The 18,781-nt window shown below is 48.1% G+C and overlaps 1 protein-coding gene and 1 long non-coding RNA gene across 8 annotated transcripts in view; one reads left to right on the forward strand and one right to left on the reverse strand.

Moving 5' to 3' along the window:
- SAFB (scaffold attachment factor B) overlaps positions 1–18,781 on the reverse strand; it is a 60,978-nt gene that overhangs the window by 27,612 nt on the left and 14,585 nt on the right. For 4 of the 7 annotated variants that reach the window (XR_015166787.1, XR_015166786.1, XM_086409880.1 and 1 more), the window contains exons 5-17: positions 16,714–16,772; positions 14,202–14,229; positions 12,739–13,249; positions 12,265–12,314; positions 11,389–11,483; positions 9,516–9,665; positions 9,342–9,424; positions 8,898–9,037; positions 8,653–8,741; positions 6,437–6,543; positions 4,515–4,745; positions 3,280–3,417; positions 2,815–2,857 (exon numbers count right to left, since the gene is read on the reverse strand). Coding sequence is in view for 5 of the 7 variants with exons in the window: in XM_086409880.1 (XP_086266006.1) it covers positions 2,815–2,857; positions 3,280–3,417; positions 4,515–4,745; positions 6,437–6,543; positions 8,653–8,741; positions 8,898–9,037; positions 9,342–9,424; positions 9,516–9,665; positions 11,389–11,483; positions 12,265–12,314; positions 12,739–13,249; positions 14,202–14,229; positions 16,714–16,772 (1,724 nt within the window). In the remaining 2 variants the exon portion in view is untranslated. Of the gene's footprint in view, positions 1–1,785; positions 2,087–2,814; positions 2,858–3,279; positions 3,418–4,514; positions 4,746–6,436; positions 6,544–8,652; positions 8,742–8,897; positions 9,038–9,341; positions 9,425–9,515; positions 9,666–11,388; positions 11,484–12,264; positions 12,315–12,738; positions 13,250–14,201; positions 14,230–16,713; positions 16,773–18,781 lie in introns of those variants that run through there. The other 3 variants (XM_086409884.1, XM_086409883.1, XM_086409881.1) reach the window with 2 other exon arrangements.
- Positions 2,368–6,883, forward strand: LOC147368759 (uncharacterized). The gene is made up of 3 exons (XR_015166800.1): positions 2,368–2,575; positions 2,867–2,944; positions 6,148–6,883. It is a non-coding gene; the product is annotated as an uncharacterized LOC147368759 (long non-coding RNA).

An 18,781-nucleotide genomic window follows, 5' to 3' on the forward strand; every position in this document is an offset into this window, starting at 1 on the left:
ACCAACCTGACAGGGAGGTTCAATGCTCTATCAACATCAAAGGCCTGTGGATTATCTGGGGGAATAATGGCTAAAGCCCTCCAATTTGGCTTTGTTGACAGGAGGCCCTGAAGCTAGTAACACGGATCACAGGTCCCTGGGTGCCAACCATCCCCTCCTTGCATACTCTCCAGGTAAACACTTCAGTGGTGAACTGCCTGCCCTGTCGTCTTAGACGGGAGTCAGTATCCATAGTTAAAGAAATATACACTAGAGTTACAAATGCCCCACTGACTCGGGGCAATAACAACTCATCACTCTCAAGCCTGAACTTCCTCAACCGGATAATAGAAAATTACCCTCACTTCCTCTAAACAGAAATTAATGAATAAAACCCGGATCCTCTGTTTGTGAGGCAAGAGAGGGTGGAATGAGTCACAAACTGTACTGCTTGGGGAAGTAAGGTGGGGGGAGGATAGGTGACAAGGCTTAGAGATCACAGAGGAGAAGTCCTGGAACAAGAGTTGAGAGACGGTGAAACAAAGAATTCACCAGAATCAGACAGCACAAGGCAAGCGGAAGAGCACAAATTCTTAACTCCCTACTTTTCAAACGCATCCCTCAGAATCCTACCTGGCAAGAAGGCGTCAGAATCCCCAGTTTGCAAATACCAAACAGTGGTACCTCCGGTTGTTATAAGAGTTTAGGGCTTTCCTCATAGCTCAGTTGTTAAATCATGTGCCTGCAATGCAGGAGTCCCAGGTTCCATTCCTAGGTAGGGAAGATCCCCTGGAGAAGGAAATGGCAACCCACTCCAATATTCTTGCCTGGAGAATCCCATGGACATAAGAGCTTGGCGGGCACAGTCCATGGGATCGCAAGAGTCGGACACGATTTACCGACTAAACCACCCCCACCAAACAGTGATACAGAGAGAACAGTCAATTGTGGCAGCGATTGCCCCTCAAGCGTTCACATGTATCAGGCAGCGCGCCAAGCCCATTTCATGCCATCTTACTTAAGCCGAACGCGAAAGAATTCTTTCTTTTGGACACAAGGAGAAACAGGCCTAGAGAGGGTTAAAATGTCTTCCACGCTCAAGATCGAGTCACGGAGACTGGCAGAGTCCTTAGGTTCTGAAGTCTAACTGTAGGTTTCATTTCTAGTCTTTATTACAAACAGCACTTTCCCTGCCAGGCTGAGCCCCCGAGCCCGTGCTGGCAAATCCCTAAGCCATTCCCCCCAACCCCGCTCCCAATAAAATACCCTTTTAATACGGTTACTTCGTAAAGTACCCCCCTATTCTCGGCTTCTAGGCCCTAACGGATTAGGCAGCATCTCTAGCTCCAGAGGAGGCCCCGCAACCAGCACACGCTCAGAAAATCGCCCGGCCTGGGTTCAAATCTAGACCTCCCCTCCCCGGCCGAGTGACCTTGGCCGAGTCCCCTGACTACCCGGGCGGAGCGAGGATTTCAGGTTCCGCGTCCACTTTTAGACACTGGGATAAAAGCAGCCAAAGGAAACCCTAAAAAGCAGGGACTGACGCGGATAACACAAGCCCTCGGCCCATGTCACCCGCCACCTCGAACTTCCCCCGTTCGCGTCGAGATTTTCTTGTTCTCGCTCCGATGCAGCGCTGGGCTTTGAACTTGGGCCCGCCGGGGTCGGCGATCTCGCTCGGGCCTCAGAGAAGCGGGGACAGGCCCGGGGCAGGCCGCAAACGGACCCCGAGGCCAGGAGGCCCCCCGAAGCGGCCGCCGGGGTTCCCCGGGCCACCTCCCACACACCCCAGGGTCCCAGCTCTACCTTTCTAAGCCGTTCCATCAAAGCGCTCTTGTTGCCGCTCGAATCCAGGTTCCGTTTTTTCAGCTCCGCCCGCAGATCGATCACCCTAAGGTCGGTGAGGCGCCGCGTCCCGGTCTCCGACGAGGCGGAGCTCAGAGCCGCTGCGCCCGCCGCACCAGAATCGCCTAAGCCGGACAGAGACTCCGCCATTCCAGGGACCCTGGCTCCACCGACTACTTCACAGAGAACCCGGCCGGGTTTACCTCGGCTTTCAGCACAAAATGGCGCCGCCTGCGAGAGAACCGCTCCGGCCGCCCCTGTGCGACTCGCTTCTGCGCAGGCGTATCCGGCGCGGGTTCGACGCTCCCGGCCGCGTCTGCCCATGCGCGGTGGCAGCCCTGGGAGGGACGCACGCCGGCGCACTACTTCTCGCCGGCCTCCCGCCGAGAACGGCCGAGGCGCATGCGTACCGCGGTCACACCGCCTGCCGGCTGTGGCCTGGCGCCAGAGCTGTTCAGCTTGATCAGGCCCGTCGCGCAGGCGCGGCCGGAAAAAGGGGGCGGGAGGAATGGAGTGCCTTTTCCTCTCAGGCGGCGCCATTTTGTGCTAGAGCCGCTACAGCTGCTGGCGGTGGGGAGTAGTTGGTGGAGACAAGACACTTAGGATAGTACTCTGGAAGGGGCCGCCGACTTTGGAATGGCCGCTTTCGTCTCGGAAATCGGGACGCGACGGCTTGGCGACCTGCGGGCGGAGCTGAAGCGGAACCTGGACACGGGCGGCAACAGGAGTGTCCTGATAGAATGGCTGTAAGGTGAGGCGGCCCGGGGGCCCGGGGTGGCGCCAGAGGCTGAGGAACTTCCCCGGCCCTAACTGCCAGGGACTGCGGGGCCGGGCTGTGAGACCCAGGACTGACACCGCCCCTCGCTGTGGCCGGCGCCTCTCTCCAGCCGGGGGCCTCAGAGCGCTGCTCCCAGGGCCGTATGACAGATAGAGGCATACACAGAATTGAAGAATTGACTGTACTGGCTACAATCACAGCCCCTAACTTACCTGTTCTTCTCTTTCTTCCATGATTGACCTTGAACCTTCTCTCCTGAAAAAGGGAATTCAAATGGAAGCATAAGGAGAAAGACAGGGAGTCAGATTCCCGAATGGAAGACATTTCCCGAGTTGAACCCAGGTAATTCACAAACTGCTGGTTCGAGTGGGCTTGCAACTTAGAAACCTAGAACCCAGAAGGGCCGCTGGAGCTTTTCGTCATTAAGATTGAGCTTGGACCAAAAAAAGAATGAGCCAGGACTGGAATGTCCCTGTAGTCGGGTAGTCAAGGCTTAACCTTCTAATCAAGTGTTGGGGGTTCCTTGGTTGGGAAGCTAACACCCACCCCAAAAAACCCAAAAGGTAAATATTGTAAAAATTCAATAAAGACTTTGAAAATGGTCCAGATTAAAAGAGAGAGAGAGAGAATGAACCAGGACAAAGACATGCATCAGGTGGGCAGGGTCAGTGGCTGACCTGTCAACTAAGTGATCAGGGTAGCAGCTCTGGTCCCTGTGATCAAAGTTGTGGAAGCAGTCCTGGTGGTCGAAGTCAGAATGGTAGCGCTCATCCAGGGCTGTCCGCTTAGCTTCTGGCCAGTAAACATCATCTCGCCTAGAGAAGCAAGAAAGGAGGATGTACATTTCCCCCTCCTAATGGACGACCTCTGTGGAAGCTGGTAAACTAAACCCTCAACTGTCCAACTGCCCCATCACTTCACAAAACGAGAACTAACTGTGTCCATAGAGGCCATTCTCTGCCACTTGAGTTGCGAGTGCCTGGAAGGGTGATATGGGATGTGACTGAAGGGCTCAATTCTCTTACCCACATGCCCAAGTCCCCCACAGAGAAGTTAGGTCTCCTTACAGAAGGGAATCAGAGAAGTGGGTGTCAGATCCCCTCTGAGAACCGCTCACAGCCACAAGGGTCAGCCAGTCTACTAGGACAGTTGCCCCATGCAGACTTGACCCAGGAAACATCCAGTGCAGAGGACTAGTAGCACTTGAGATATAACTGTTCAAAAACATTCTATGATCTTCACGAACTCTCCCATCAATATTTTGTAAAATGCACAAAAATCCTAAGACATCTTAAAAACCCTTTACAGAAGTCTCAATGTTATATTACACAGGGACAGATTAAAATGAACAAACGCACACCATGCAGCCTCCCCCAAGTCACCATCCATGTGGAAAAGCTCTCATAGGATCAGCCCTAGGATTATTGCCCCAGACTCCTCACAGCAAGGTCTGAAACAGGCCTTTCTATTTTAGTATTTGTATGTCACAACAGTATGTCTGGGGAATTAAAATAAACCTCATTAATAGAATGAACCAACACAAATCACTACAATGATTTCAAAGCATGGAAGGTTCCCAGGAGGTACATTTTGGTCCCTGATCACCTGACCAGCACCCTGTGTTATGTGCTGCTGTGGGGGTCTGAACTTCCTCGGGGGGCTGGGGGGACAGCCTGTACTGGGACTCCAACCTAATGATTTATTTAATAAGCACAACTTTCACCGTTTCTCCATCAACATCAAACCATCTCAGGTTTCCAAATAAAGTACAGAGTATCAAGTTGAGCTGTAGCAAATACTCGTGCTTCTTTTTAAATAAAAAGCCCGTGTTAACAAGGCTCTGGAGAGCAAAGCACAGTTCTAAATTCCACGGGACACCAAAGAGGCGGCAGCGAGGCGCGGTGTGGCTTACCGCCCGTCGTCATAGGGCCTCCGCTCCTGCTCATAGTGTAGGTCTTGCTGGCGCCGCCGCAGGAGCTCCACGCGCATGCGCTTGCGCTCCAGCCGCTCCCGCTCCATGCGCTCCCTCTCCAGGAGGCGTCTCTGGAAGGCCAGCCTCTCACGGGCGAATAGGAGCTCCTCGTGCTCCTGCCGCTCCAGCTCTGCCTGTGCGTACTGCTCTCGATCACCGAGCTCTCGCACCCTGCAGGCGAAGAGTAGAGGCTGCAAGGGCTCATGAGCTGCAGCAGTGCGGGCAGCGCCCTGGAGTGGGATCGGAGAGGGGGGGGGGGGGAGGGGGGAGGGAGCCTAGCCCTGAAGGTACACTTGGTAACAAGTAAGGGCCAACCGCTGGTGGAGGCAGGCTGTGCAGGACCCCGCTTCAAGCGAGGGACACTTGACAGGCCTTTTGCAGGTGACACTGATGGTGCCTATCACAGTCTCCTCCTGACTCTGCACAGCTGCCAGGTCATCTGTTCATCTTTGTGTTTACAGACACAGAATTGTACCAGCAGGAATGTCTAATCTTCTCTTTATTATGTGGCTGCCTTGCTTCAGGTACCATGGCCTGAACCCCATACATCACCATTTGTTCAGGTGCACTATGCTTTTGGGAAGGAGCCCGTTGAGTGGGGAGGTGGGGGTCCACATGACCACTTGCAGATGTCAGCCTTCTGGCTGTTCCCAGCCTCAGGGACATGGCTGCCCCGCCCCCATTATCATCCACACAGGTTCAGGTAGGGGGCTGTGGTGTTACTGGGTCTGGAACACTCTCCAGGCTGACTTGCCCCTGAACACGCCTCTCCCACCACCACAAGCACCATCTCCCCTACTGTAATTCCCATCCAACCCACAGATGGAAAACCAGTCTCACCGCACTTTTCATCTGCATGTTCCTGATCCCTGGTAAGGCTGAAAAGCCCCTTCTGTCATTCTTGCTATCAGATTAATTTTTGCTTATTTATTTCAAATCATCTTTACTCCCATCTGTCACACATCTCTGGACCTTCTCTTTGGTCTCTCAGTGCACTGAAGTGAAATTTAAATTTAGTCTACTTCACCATTATAAATTGTCAGTCCTTTCAAAAGCTCAAGTTCATAAATTCACTTACTTTTACATCATGAGGATAGCTTTAATTTTTAATTTTATGTGCAGCCAGCAGTTTATGTTGACACTGTGTCAGTGATGTAAGCCAGCCACATGACCTGAAGCCATTTTGGGGAGAGATTGTCCTTGTCTCACTATGGGAAATGTCACTTTTATCATGTTAAGTCCCCACATGCACATGATCTATTTGCCAATTACATCATTTCTAGTGAACTATTTGTCAGTTTCTTTACCAAAACAGCATTTTTTCTTTGCTTGTTGCCTTTGCTTGTTCAGGAGAAAATTCTGTATCATGCCCCCTTTCTCACTCTTCTACTAGAATTTTTACTAATGGTTTTAATTTTTTTTTTTTACAAAAAACATTAACTGTTGCTCAATATAATTGATACGATGTGTTTAGTTTTTTAAAATTATGAGGATATTGTATTGGGCTTATTGAAGGGTGGGACCTCTCAGTTTTCTGACGGGGTCTGTGCCACTGTTTTTCCCCTATTGACAGGTTCTGCAGCAAACTTGGTATGTTGTGTTAACTAGCTCCAGGGAGGCATTCCATCTCCTTGTCATTGCTACCTCCCAGAATCTTGAGAATATCTACCTGAGAAGATAGTTTGAAAAAAAGTCACAAGAAGAAAGCCTGTACACAGGACATGTGTGAAGATAAAGCCAAGGAGCAAAGGTTTAAAGCAACATTCCGCCCTCCGGGACATGAAAAAAATCCTCCCAGGATAGAGTTATCACCAGTCTAGGGCAACACCCAAACCAGCCATCATTCCTAGATCCTGACTCACCTGCATGACTCTGATTCTCTAGACTTCTTGGATTCTTTGACTTTATCAAAGGAACCAACAGACTGCTTTTCTATGCTGCCCGATTTTCGATCCTGACTCTTGGATACCTGGTTTACCAAGAAGCATTGAATAGTTAAGGTAGGAAGAAATCAAATGTGTCCTGGCCTAAGCATACAAGATCAAAAATGAAGCTGAAGAGTGAATGAAACAATCAGGTTAACACTGTTTCTCTCCAGAGAACGTCACCTTGGCTCACTAAAATCCAGAGTCACAGACTCATTACCATTTAATTCTAAAGTGGGACCCATCGAGTACTTTCAGTAGTCAACACGCAAAACAGGATTTTCTCAGAAACAATCCATATATTAGAAACAAGCAAACTTCCTTTCACTTTCTCTTTTCCATTCAAAACACATTCTTCAATATTAAACACGCAGTGATGCCCAACTGAGGAGGCCGCTACTGTCATGTCTAAGGATTGCTGAGTGCGTTCATTTTTGAGGTTCTTCTTAGCCCCTGAATGTACATTTCTATTTTGCCATTTTACATCATTTACTATAAAGTAGTTAAAGAATTTGCCTGCAATTCAGGAGACCTGGGTGGAAATCCAGCTTCCCAGGTGTCTCAGTGGTAAACTGCCTGCCAATGCAGTGGATGCAGATTCCATCCCTGGGTCGGGAAGATCCCCTGGAAAGGAAATGGCAACCCACTCCAGTACTCCTGCCTGGAGAATCCCAAGGACAGAGGAGCCTGGTGGGCTACAACCCATGGTATCCCAAACAGCCAGACATGACTTAGAAACTAAAGAACAACAAAGGGGAAAACACTCTGACACAGTACAACAGTGGTAGAAACACAGTGCAATAATGAAATGCCGTAACAGAACTCTCAGCTTGTAACTGGTCCACAACATTCATGAGCTTAAATTAAATGGCTGGTCATCTGGCCAGCACAGGTTAACATGGCAGGCCTGAGGCTAGTGGTGGGAACCTTGGTATTTAGAGTACCTGAAGGCAATGGCACCCCATCCAGTACTCTTGCCTGGAAAATCCCATGGATGGAGGAGCCTGGTGGGCTGCAGTCCAGGGGGTTGCTAAGAGTCGGACACAACTGAGCAACTTCACTTTCACTTTTCACTTGCATGCACTGGAGAAGGAAATGGCAACCCACTCCAGTTTCTTGCCTGGAGAATCCCAGGGACCGGGGAGCCTGGTGGGCTGCCGTCTATGGGGTCGCACAGAGTCAGACACGACTGAAGCGACTTAGCAGCAGCAGCAGCCAACAGTTAACTGGCAAAGATGGCTCACTGTGCCCTGACCATGCAAACGATGGTTTATGCTGAACAACTGCTTTCCTTCTGGGAGTCAGGAGAAGGTACGTATGTGACCAGCCTCAGTAAAAAGCCTGGGAACTGAGGCTGTAACGGGGCTCCCTGGGCAGAAGCGTGACCCTTGTGCTGCTGCACTGTCCCTGCTTGGGGAGCCATCTTGGGAAGGAGACCACAGGGAGCCAGCAGAGTGCCCTCCAGACTCTGGGGCTTTCCCCACCTGCCTGGCTGTGTGACCTCCCTGCATCACTGCAGCCAACCTTAGGCGTAACTACAACTATGTGCTGAGCCCAGTGGACCCTGAGTGGCTCTGGAAATGTGGGTAGTCTGGGGGACCTGGGCCCACCCACATCCATCCTAGTTGTAAGGCTGTCAAGAGTTGAATTATGAACATCCAGAGCTGCCCGTGACCCTAAAACAGCAGGCAGAGTGAAATGGTAAGAACCTGAGATGGGGACTCTGTGGATTCTGTGGCTCTATGCAGCAGCGTCTGCACGGAGACAATGCACGGAATGAGTAAGATGGAGATTGGGCGCAGAGGCAGCCAGAGGGCCGGCTCTGGCAAGTGTGGGTTACGAATGCACGATGGAGAGCTGCTGAAACCTGAGACCGGCAATGAACGTGGACTGCTGTGCCCAGATGCAGGCAAATAAAGCCAATCACATCCATAAAATGAATTTCAAAATAGTTTTTTTTTTTTTTAAAGGGCAGTAATTCTTACCAAAACTATAAAGGAAAGCCTTTAAACCTTCTCAATTTTAAAGTTCAAAAAAACCCTCCATTTTCAGAAGACTGACAAGCTTTTCTCAAATTACACTCAAGAATCCCCTAAAACACACAGAGAACTGTCAAAGGAAATAAATAACCCAGGCAGGAAAAGAATACTCACTCGCTCTTTGGATCCCAAGGTTTTGACACTGATAACAGGCACACCTTTAGATTTATCCATCACCACTGTCCGCTCAGTTCCTCGGCTTCCTATAGGAAGAAAGGAGTCAGGTAAGAAGGGACACCTCGTATTGAGAGAAAAGTACTCAACTTCAAGGAAAACAAATGTAGTTTGTGTTGCCCATTAACCACACCAGCCAGGAACAGAAGCCAGGGTGCAGTCTCTCACACCCACTGGTCAGCTACCTGACTTTGTGGCTCGAGAGCGCTCTGAAGAGCCAGGTTTCTGATCATCCTGGTCTTCACTCTTCTCTCCACTCCCGTCTTCACCCTTTTTAGCATCATCTTTTCTGTCAGCTTTCTCTTCCCTCTTGAGGTTGGCAGATCTGTAAATGGCATGCAGATACAGATATGTGTGAGATGAAACACTGAGGGAACCACCCAGCCAAGACTCCTGCAATGAGCACCGAGTGAGGATGGGGCTGCCTCGGAGGCAACCACAGGACGGAGAACATGCAGCCTAGGAGAGGAACTCGAGACACCTCTGAGGACTGGCGGGAAAATCCTCCAACAAGTGCACAGAAGGCAAGGGGGTAAAAGCCTCACAGCCTTTCCCACCCATGGAAAAGTGAGAACAAGACATCAAGAGAAAGGTCATCTTGGCCATAATCCCCTCGAGAAGACTCATACCTGTCAGTATTGCTGGATTTTTCTTTTTTCCCCTCCCCTTCTCTTCTCTCAGAGCTTTTCTTCCCAGCAGGTTCATTTATCACCTGGGAAAGAGAATCAGGTGAAAAAAATCAGTTGGGAGTATTAACTGATTTTGTAACATGGTCACATCCCAGGAAGAAAATGGCCCCTTACTTTTTCCACTGAGATCATCTTCCCATGGAGCTCTGTTTTGTGCAGGTGGTTGATGCATTTTGTGGCCTCTTCCACTGTGGACATGGTAACGAAGCCGTAGCAGCGTGCTCCAGGACTCCGGGCACTGGTCACAACTTTGGCGCCCACCACCTTGAAGGAAAACACACAAGTATAGCTCAGACATGAAGACCCCACACAGACCCTAATTGTGGTTCATGCTAGTTCACCCCACTCCTCAGAGACACTGAGAACAGGTTGACAACAAGTGGTACGTAAAGGCTGGGGACGGTAATGCTGTGGCCTGACTGCTCCTACTCCATCCTGACTGTTTCTCTAGAGGACTAGGATGACAGCAAGGTGGAGAGAGGAGTGAAGCTGAAGGCAGTGTCCTGTCAGAATTCCGTTAATAATGTAAACCTTGAAAGGAATGTTTCTGAATATGCAGTCAGTCAGACGGACAGTGAAGTAGGAAGACACACCTACAGAAGGAGAGGGACACAGGACAGGTTTACAAAGAGCACTCTGGAATGCAGAGCCCACCCTACTCACAAAACAAAATTTAAGGAGATGTTTAAGGTGCTACAGATACATCCTAGATGCTAGATGTACATGCTAGATGCTAGTTAACTAGCCCAACCACAGCAGCAAGCTGATGCTAGGGACACCCTTTAATGGCAGAAGGCCCACAGCTCAGGAGAGGTGCCACTGAAGCCAGGAGCAGTGGCTGGTATTCGTCTTCATTTTGCCACATGGAGTCTTAGCCCCAAAGGAAGGCTTCCAAGGGGCCTGGTGCCCTATTCAAGCTGCAATAAGCCTGCAGTATACCCAAGACACTGCAGGTTCCAGACGGAAACTTCCCTGCAGGGAGCAGATGTCTGCTCCAATGGCCACTGCAGAATCAAGACATGGGCCCTACGGAGTTACACAGGCCAGGGTTTCATGAGTGTCTATGAGAAGCAAGTTTAATTTTAAGTCAAGTCAAGTTTAGTTTTCCTTGTTAGTTCCTCAACATAAACAGCCAAGGTAAACGATGTTGGTTTTCTCCATTATCATTTTTTAATCCTGGGAATGAAGGCCCAAGGCCTGTGCTGTCTGACTTGTCAAAAACTGATTGAGGTAAGGGTGCGGCAGCTTATCTGGAGAAGAGTCCAAGAAGCACTGGAAGGAGGAGGTGGAAAAAGGAGGAAGGAAAGGCAGCACTCAATGTGTGTGTGTGTGTGTGTGTGTGTTGGGGCGGGGGGGCTGTCCACCTGGGCATCATGCCCACCTTTTCATGCCAAGGGACAGAGGGAAACAAGCAGGTGTGGCAGAATAGACACAGGCAGAGGTAGCCAGGACGGGGTGAAAACAGGGAGCAAAGACAGGGCTCCTGCAACTCTGTGAGCCCCACGTACGGAAACAAGGCTCCCATGGGACCAGCAACTTGTCCTGGTGTGGCAGAGCTGGGGCCTAAGGCTGCCCATAGGGGTTGGGTCCACAGGCCTTGTTCGTAAAATTTCTCTACAGCTTCATGGTGTTCTGTAATCACCACCATCTCAGAAGAAGGCAGACTGTACCTTTGCTCAGAACTCCCCATGCCACAGTCTTCCCTCCCTAGGTTTAAGGCTGGAAGCCAGAGAAACGGACTCAGGAAACTATCAAATGACTTGGTGGCTTGGAGGCCAGGGAAGCACGAGAAATACAAAGTGGACGTGGGCTCTGGGAACTCCCGCTGGCCTCACATCTCTTTGAGTGGGGGTGTACCCAGCACAGGCCTACACACCTTCGAGTTCAAAGAACTGCAAGGTGTTCCAAGCTCTCACTGCCAGGGACAATGATTTGCCACATAGAGGCCATACTGCATGAGCTCACAAGTCTCCTCCCCTGGTCTTACCTTCCCATATTTGCTGAAAAGATTCTTCAAATCTGCAGCTCTGGTGGTAGAAGAAAGTCCACTAACCCAGAAATTCCTTCCACAACTGCTACGACCTATTTTAAAAGAAAGTTCGGTCAAAAACAAGATACAGACAAAATCCTGAGTCTTATGTATCTTAGAATCATTCCCAACCAGACACACTCCCTGCTTGCTCTAGAGGCCAGCAGTACAGAGAAGGCTGGGGCTGGAGGCCAGCCTGCTGTCCTGACATGAGTTCTAGGGCTGCACACAGGGTGGATAGAACCAGTGGCAATGTCCCTTAATGACTGGTCAGGGCCCACTGGGCCCGTGGCTGGGGTAGCCATCAGCTACCAGATGGCACCACCCATCCCAGTGAGGTGACTTTGGAATGTAAGACAGAAGCTGTCACCGTGGAGCCTGAGATACATCCTCTCCCCAGCTTCTGGCCTTCTTCGAACACCGATTAAGGATGAGTCTGGAGCAGCCAGCAAAACTACTTCTCAATCAGCAAATTAATAAAGGGCTCTGGTGTCGATAAATCTGCCACACCAGGGACCCACCAAACCCCAGTATCTGAAAACTCAAAGCATTTTCTCCATCTGCATGTGTCACTGTGTCCAAGAAGTTCACAAATCAGAGAGAAAGTCAGGATGGAGGAGCTCAAAGGACTCTGGCAAAATCAAGTAAGTGTCCAAATCAAATCGAAGTGACAATTCCGCCCTGCAACCCAGAACCCGCACAGTGAGGAAGCAGGTGGCCAGAGTGGAGAAAGGCTTTGAGACAGGCTCACAGGCCTGTGAGGTGTAAATGGGTGTGTGACGGCTAGAGCCGACTAGAACCATCGCTCCCGGGGGTGCCACCCTGCTGACTTACCCTTCTCCTCTTTCGAAAGCTTTTTTGTATCCGAGTCATCTTCGACAGAACTAGAGACAAAAGACAATGTCACTCCAGAAGGAAGAAGCAGAGAGGAAACTAACTCAAAATTATAAAATATGTGCTGAGGTTGCATACCTACCCGAAATTTAGTTCTGAAAAAAATGATACCCCTACAAACGTGTATGGGAAATCTGACCTAACCATAAGATTTCAGACCCACAGGAGTTAATTAATTCTGCTGGGCTAAAGATAATTAGGAAGAATTAGAGAAAACAACCATGATAGGTTGAGAAAAGAAAAAAAGATTATGTAATCAGCTTAAAATACACAAAGAGAAATCAAACATTCTTTAGAGGTAAACTACAATTGCATCAGTCTGGCTGGCCAATTGCAGAAAAACAGCTCATGTGTGTCATTAAACGACCAATGAAAAGGAGATAGCGTCTGGTCTAAAACTGAGAAAAAACAAACCTCATTTTCTGATCAGCGCCCTCACTGGCTGAGGACTCTTTAGGAGCCGGAGGGACTTCATTACAAGCTTCAAAAGCAAACTTCTTCACGTCTTCTTTGCTATCCCCGGGGTCCGGGCTTGAGGCTTCCGGGGGCGCTTCCGCGGCCTCCTCGCTACAGGCTTCCGTGTGCTCTGAGGCTTTACTACTCTGCTCAATTGGCTTCTCTAGCCCTACAGGCTCACAGTCCGTCCTCTCGTCATCGCCTGTCTGCTCCACGGGCTCCCTTTTCACTACCGCTAACAGGGTGTCTGCCTTGCTCGACTGAGCGTGTGCTGTTGACTCGTTGGCCAAATCTAAATCACCCTCCTCCGGATGGGCGCTGTCAAAAAGGTCCTCTTCCTCCGCAAGTTTTCTGTCTGGCCCCACGCTACTTGTTTCCTGTGCAAATGGCTGCTCCAGCTCGGAACCTTCTTCTTTTACTGGCTCAGATTTACAAGTTTCCCCCAAAATGTCGAGTATTTTCTCATTTTCTACGGATTTAACAGGAATAGAATGGCACAAGGTTTAATTACCAGGGAAATAAAGCAATCACAAATGCGGAACTGGCACGGCGGCCACACTAACACGAAGAGAACTGCTAGCTACACAGAGATTGGAAAACCCGCGGGTACACACACTCAACACTGGTTACACTACCTGCACTCCGACCGACTATAGAGTAAGCCTCTATGCTACATGGAAGAGAAATGAATGCATCCCAGAGACTTATTTAACCCCCAACACCTTCTGGCTGATTCTTGACAGTCTTCATTCTGTCGGCGTGTATATATGACTCTTCCAAATTTAGCTTCCAAAGTCCAAGTTGCTTAACTCAGTGTATCACCATTCACTGAACAGAGCTCAATTTCCAAATTTCTTTGAATTTCTTTTAACAGAACAGTCCGACATGAAAACCAGAATCTCTTCCATCGGTGCTCTGAGATATTTGTAGTCCAGAAAGTGAATAGTGTTTGTTTGGAATTCTCATGAAGAAACCTTTTCTTCTTCTGGAATCCAGTTATGTCTTAATGTTTTAAAAGGTATCTCCATACCACTGCCTGCACTGCCTGAATTAAAAACCACAAAATTAACACACTGCCCAGTATCACAAGATCTGCTTTGTGGGGTACAGAGGTATTGGCTTTTGAGAGGCATCCAAACTCTCTATATCTGTTTAAGTGCTGTGTTCCTTTAAAAAGGCATGAGATAATCTCATCTCACCCAATATACTTTACAAATGAGAAATCAGCCACTTTCACAGATCTGGTGATACGGCTGGGTTTCCAATCTCTATGATCCTGGTATGTTCTGGATCGTAAACCTTTAAAACATTGTATACTACAGTAAGGTAACTTTGTAAAATTAAAGATTCCCAAATTAGAGAAGGTGGAAAATTAGAATGACTCCAAACCCCAAGATGCTAAGTTTTTCATTTAACAGTACCTGGCTCCGTGGATGGCTCTTCGATTTCCTGAAACAAAAAACATAAATAAAATTGTGCCAGATGGATGAAACCTAGAGTTTATTCACACCCTAAAGTGTAGTAACTAAGAAGGGAAGTTTTAAAAACACAAACAAGGAGCCTCACAAATGCAACAGGTGGAGGAACCTGCTTTTACCAGGCAAAAGCCTGCAGGAGAGCTGCCACCCCACTTCATCCACCTTAGCCCCAGGCCCCATGTCCCAGGCTGATCTCAGGGGGATTGCTGTCCATCATTACTCTCGTCTGCTTCTGCAGTTCCCAGTGCCTGGCAACAGTATCATGTTTAATGGTGATGAACCCATCACATGCTTATCTGTCCTTCTAAACTGTCTTATATGCCTGGAGATCAGTGCTTTCATTTTTCTACATTGAGTTTCTAAAAGAACGCCTAACATATATTAGGAAATTGTTTTTCACATAATCAACATAGCATTTGTTTCCAAAAACTCAAAAGATGGAGGGAAAGAAGGCATGGGTGGCTTGACACCTGTTCTTACTTTGCACAGTGGTCTTACCGTCCCTGCCCACTTGGTCAATCAGAGCCCTACAGTATCACACATGCCTCCTTATCTCTTCCAACCACCCACCCACCAGACCAGCTCGAATTCCTCAACAATCCCAGGAACCCCTGTGAAGTCACACCATTGCTACTCCTCACCAACAACAGAGTTTGATTTTACTACCCCTATTCCACCTCCCTGCTAAACAGGCTCATCTGAACCTCTTTCCAAAGCAGGCCAAGTCCTACACATGCCTAAGCATTTAGTGCATGGACCACTTCCTCACAGAGAGGCTGCCCAACTATAGGAAGGGATTTTCTCTCAGTGTGGAATGTGGTTCCTGGAACCTACATTCCCTCTGCATAAGTGACAATATTCTGAAACTCTAGCACATATTGCTAAGCACTGTCTAGGTTCCAGGCAGAAATTCCACCTTACATACACATACATTAACCAATCATCACACAGCCCTAGCAGGATGGTTCTATTAGTATCATCCTTCTTTTCCCAGATTAGGAGACAGGCACACTGTGGTTGACAAATTCGCTCAAGGACACACAGCAGAGCCAAGATCTGAGCAATAAGTGTGAGAACTGAGTCTATCAGTCTGCATCTACCCACCGCTCTGTTTACACAGGGAGGATGGCAACCAAGCTTTCTCCTCATGCCTGAGACAACACAAGCTACATGCACATGAATGGTTTGCACAGTCCGTTGGGCACTGACCTGCCAGTCTTGAGAGCCCTAGGAAACGGGTCATTTTCCTAATAGTTTCATTTGTAATCAATTTTTTTTTTTCATTTCATGCTGGGAATTAAAGATTCTACACTGAAGGAAACAACCATTTTAGGCAGAATGATTCTCTTAACTTTCCCTAGACGGAAATGTATACATTCCCATTGTCTCTGAGAGGGGCTGTGTGTACTGTCCTGACCAGACAATATACACAGGAGTCTCTGAACTGAGGAGACACTCAAGAAAATGACAAGCACCACTCCTCCTTTCCTTCCTATGTCAGGAACAGGTTGTGTCACCTGAGGAGACATCAACTCTGGAGAGACATCAACTGGGTTTTACCAAGATTTCTTGGCATTTGCACCCTCCTTGAGTCTGACTTCTGGCTCACTAATAACACACCTGGCTCCCGCCTGGAAGAAGTGAATAAATATCTTTTCTGAAAGATAGTTTCCAATTAATCAGCACAGGTGACATTATTTAAACAAAAAACAAGGACTGGAATAAGCTGACTGTATTTTCATTTCCTCACAAAACCTTCTCCTGGAAATCAGATACTCAGGTTTATTCCAACAATTTATACCTACAAAGGCTGACAGAAAAAGTAAAAGGAAACTCAAGATCCACATTTATGCAAACTACACCTGAAAGTCAGTGCACATCTCATTTGTTCTCATCTAACATTTAACTTTTACATAGGTGGCAGTCAAACAGCCAAGACACCATAGTCATCAAGAGAAATCTGTGTACTTTCTGAGAAGTTCCCAAATGGAGAACCAGACACCCTGAGAATCCACCTTTCCCAGCTGCGATGTCAGTGTCAGGCCTTCCTCACCCTCCTGCACCCTCATCTGTGCCCCATTCATCTCTCCTGGGGAGGGGGTGCCCCACCCTGCAGTCTCATTTCTCACTTAAGAGTATTTCTGCTGCAGAGGAGGCCCTCCAGGACAGATCCCACAGGCTGTCCTCCTAGCCATCATATTAACAAGAGTCTCCCAAATGGCCTGGGTCTTAGCTGCATGGGTCCACAGTGCTGGTGGGAGCCGAGACGACAAGCCCCTTTCACTAACACATTTTATTCGGGGAAAGTTGAAAGCAAAGCCCCCTCTTCAGAGGCCAAAAAAGGAAACAGACCTTCCAGTGACTTTTAGTTGGGATTGCCGTAAGATATCAGAAGTAGTCTCCAAAAACTGTAGTCTAACCTTTGATTCTAAAATCATTGAGACATACAATTTACCTGTAATACAGTGAAGTCAGGTGATAAAGTGTCTAAATTGTTTATACTTTCTTTGTCCTCTACCTGTAAAACAAATGGAGAACAAAACTCATGACATCAATAATACGGTAACGTAACTACATCTATACAATGAACAGTTACAGCCGTGAAAAGTCACTTAAAGTGACATTCTAAACACAGAGCACGAATCAAAACAGCATTACATTGTGATTCCACCTCAACTGAGAGAAATGTTGTACATAAACATATACCTGCAGGCAGTCTAGGAGACCCACTTAAATGGTATCAGTGGGGGTTCTCAAGACACAAGTCAAACAAAGAAAAACAAAAGTCTAAGTCAAGCAAAAAAGTACAGCTGGGTAGTACATACGTTCTCCCAGTAGAACAGAACACCAGGGTTGGGGCTGCTCTTCCAGGAACAATGTCTAGAATCACATTGCAGAGGGTGTTCTTGGACTTCATGGCCAACATGACTTCCCAAAGCCAGGATGCCTCCACTGCTGGGACTGCTGCCCCTGGGGCGGCTATGGCCTGCATGGGAATGGCATCTCTGGGACCACTGCCTCCTAGCATCATCAACTTTCAAACTGAATGTAGGGGACAGGAGCACAGGACTGGCAAAGCCCAGGTGACCCATCACTGCCCCACCTGCAGGGGAAGAATCACTGGTATGAACTGGGCTCTGTCCAGTGAGGTGAGGGATTCCTCAACACAGAAAGGGGGTTCATAAAATCATTGTTGTGTGACTCAATAAATTAGACTGTTTGCTATTAAGTCCAGAATGTTAGTTTATTTTGGGGGGGGGGAGGATATTTTTCAAATATTTTATGAGCATGTACTGTTATTACCTTTACATGACTAAGATTTTGCACCACTCCTTCCTTCCCCTGACACAATCATCTCAGGACATTCTATGCATGCTCCTAAGGGCATGGACACACACTCGTGTCAAAGACCATCTCCCCTTCTTCTGTCTACCTGATTGATAGCACATTATTCTGGTTCCTGCCTTACTTTTGCATCCATCTTAGAGATTATCATTTTAGTTCACACAAAGAAGCTTAGTTCACTGATATGGTATACAGGAGTAGTCACTGTATTACTGGAAGTCATAATAAATATCTTAGAAATAGTAGCAAAAACCCTACTGTGTTTGCTATACACTAGACACTGCTCTAAACCGAGGTCAAGGGCCAGATAGTAAATATTTTAGGTTTTGTAAGCCAGATAGTCTCTGTCATAACTACTCTACACTGCTACTGTTGTCAGAAGTCAGCCATAGACAACTGTCACAAATAAGTGTGGCTGTGTTCCAATAACTCTTTGGCCAGCTTGATGACTTCTGCTTTAAGTTAGCAATAAACATTCATCTAATTAGACTTCCTCAAACCTATTTTTGCAAATGAGGCTCAGAGAGGTTAAGTGAATTATCCAAGGTCACATAGCAAGTTAAGTGACCAACCTCTAGTCAATGCTGTTACCGCTTAAACAACTGGGTCCACTAAACCATAGTTATTTAACCTTTCAGTTCAGTTCAGTCGCTCAGTCGTGTCCAACTCTTTGCGACCCCATGAACTGCAGCACGCCAGGCCTCCCTGTCCATCACCAACTCCCAGAGTTCACTCAGACTCACGTCCATCGAGTCAGTGATGCCATCCAGCCATCTCATCCTCTGTCGTCCCCTTCTCCTCCTGCCCCCAATTCCTCCCAGCATCAGGGTCTTTTCCAATGAGTCAACTCTTCACATGAGGTGGCCAAAGTACTGGAGTTTCAGCTTTAGCATCAGTCCTTCCAAAGAAATCCCAGGGCTGATCTCCTTCAGAATGGACTGGTTAGATCTCCTTGCAGTCCAAGGGACTCTCAAGAGTCTTCTCCAACACCACAGTTCAAATGCATCAATTCTTCAGCACTCAGCCTTCTTCACAGTCCAACTCTCACATCCATACATGACCACAGGAAAAACCATAGCCTTGACTAGACGGACCTTTGTTGGCAAAATAATGTCTCTGCTTTTTAATATGCTATCTAGGTTGGTCATCTTCCCTCCAAGGAGTAAGCGGCTTTTAAT

Source organism: Bos grunniens, chromosome 7, assembly GCF_055505025.1.
Source record: "Bos grunniens cultivar Pamir isolate PY7600 chromosome 7, Bosgru_T2T1.0, whole genome shotgun sequence".
NCBI classification, from domain to species: Eukaryota; Metazoa; Chordata; class Mammalia; order Artiodactyla; family Bovidae; genus Bos; species Bos grunniens.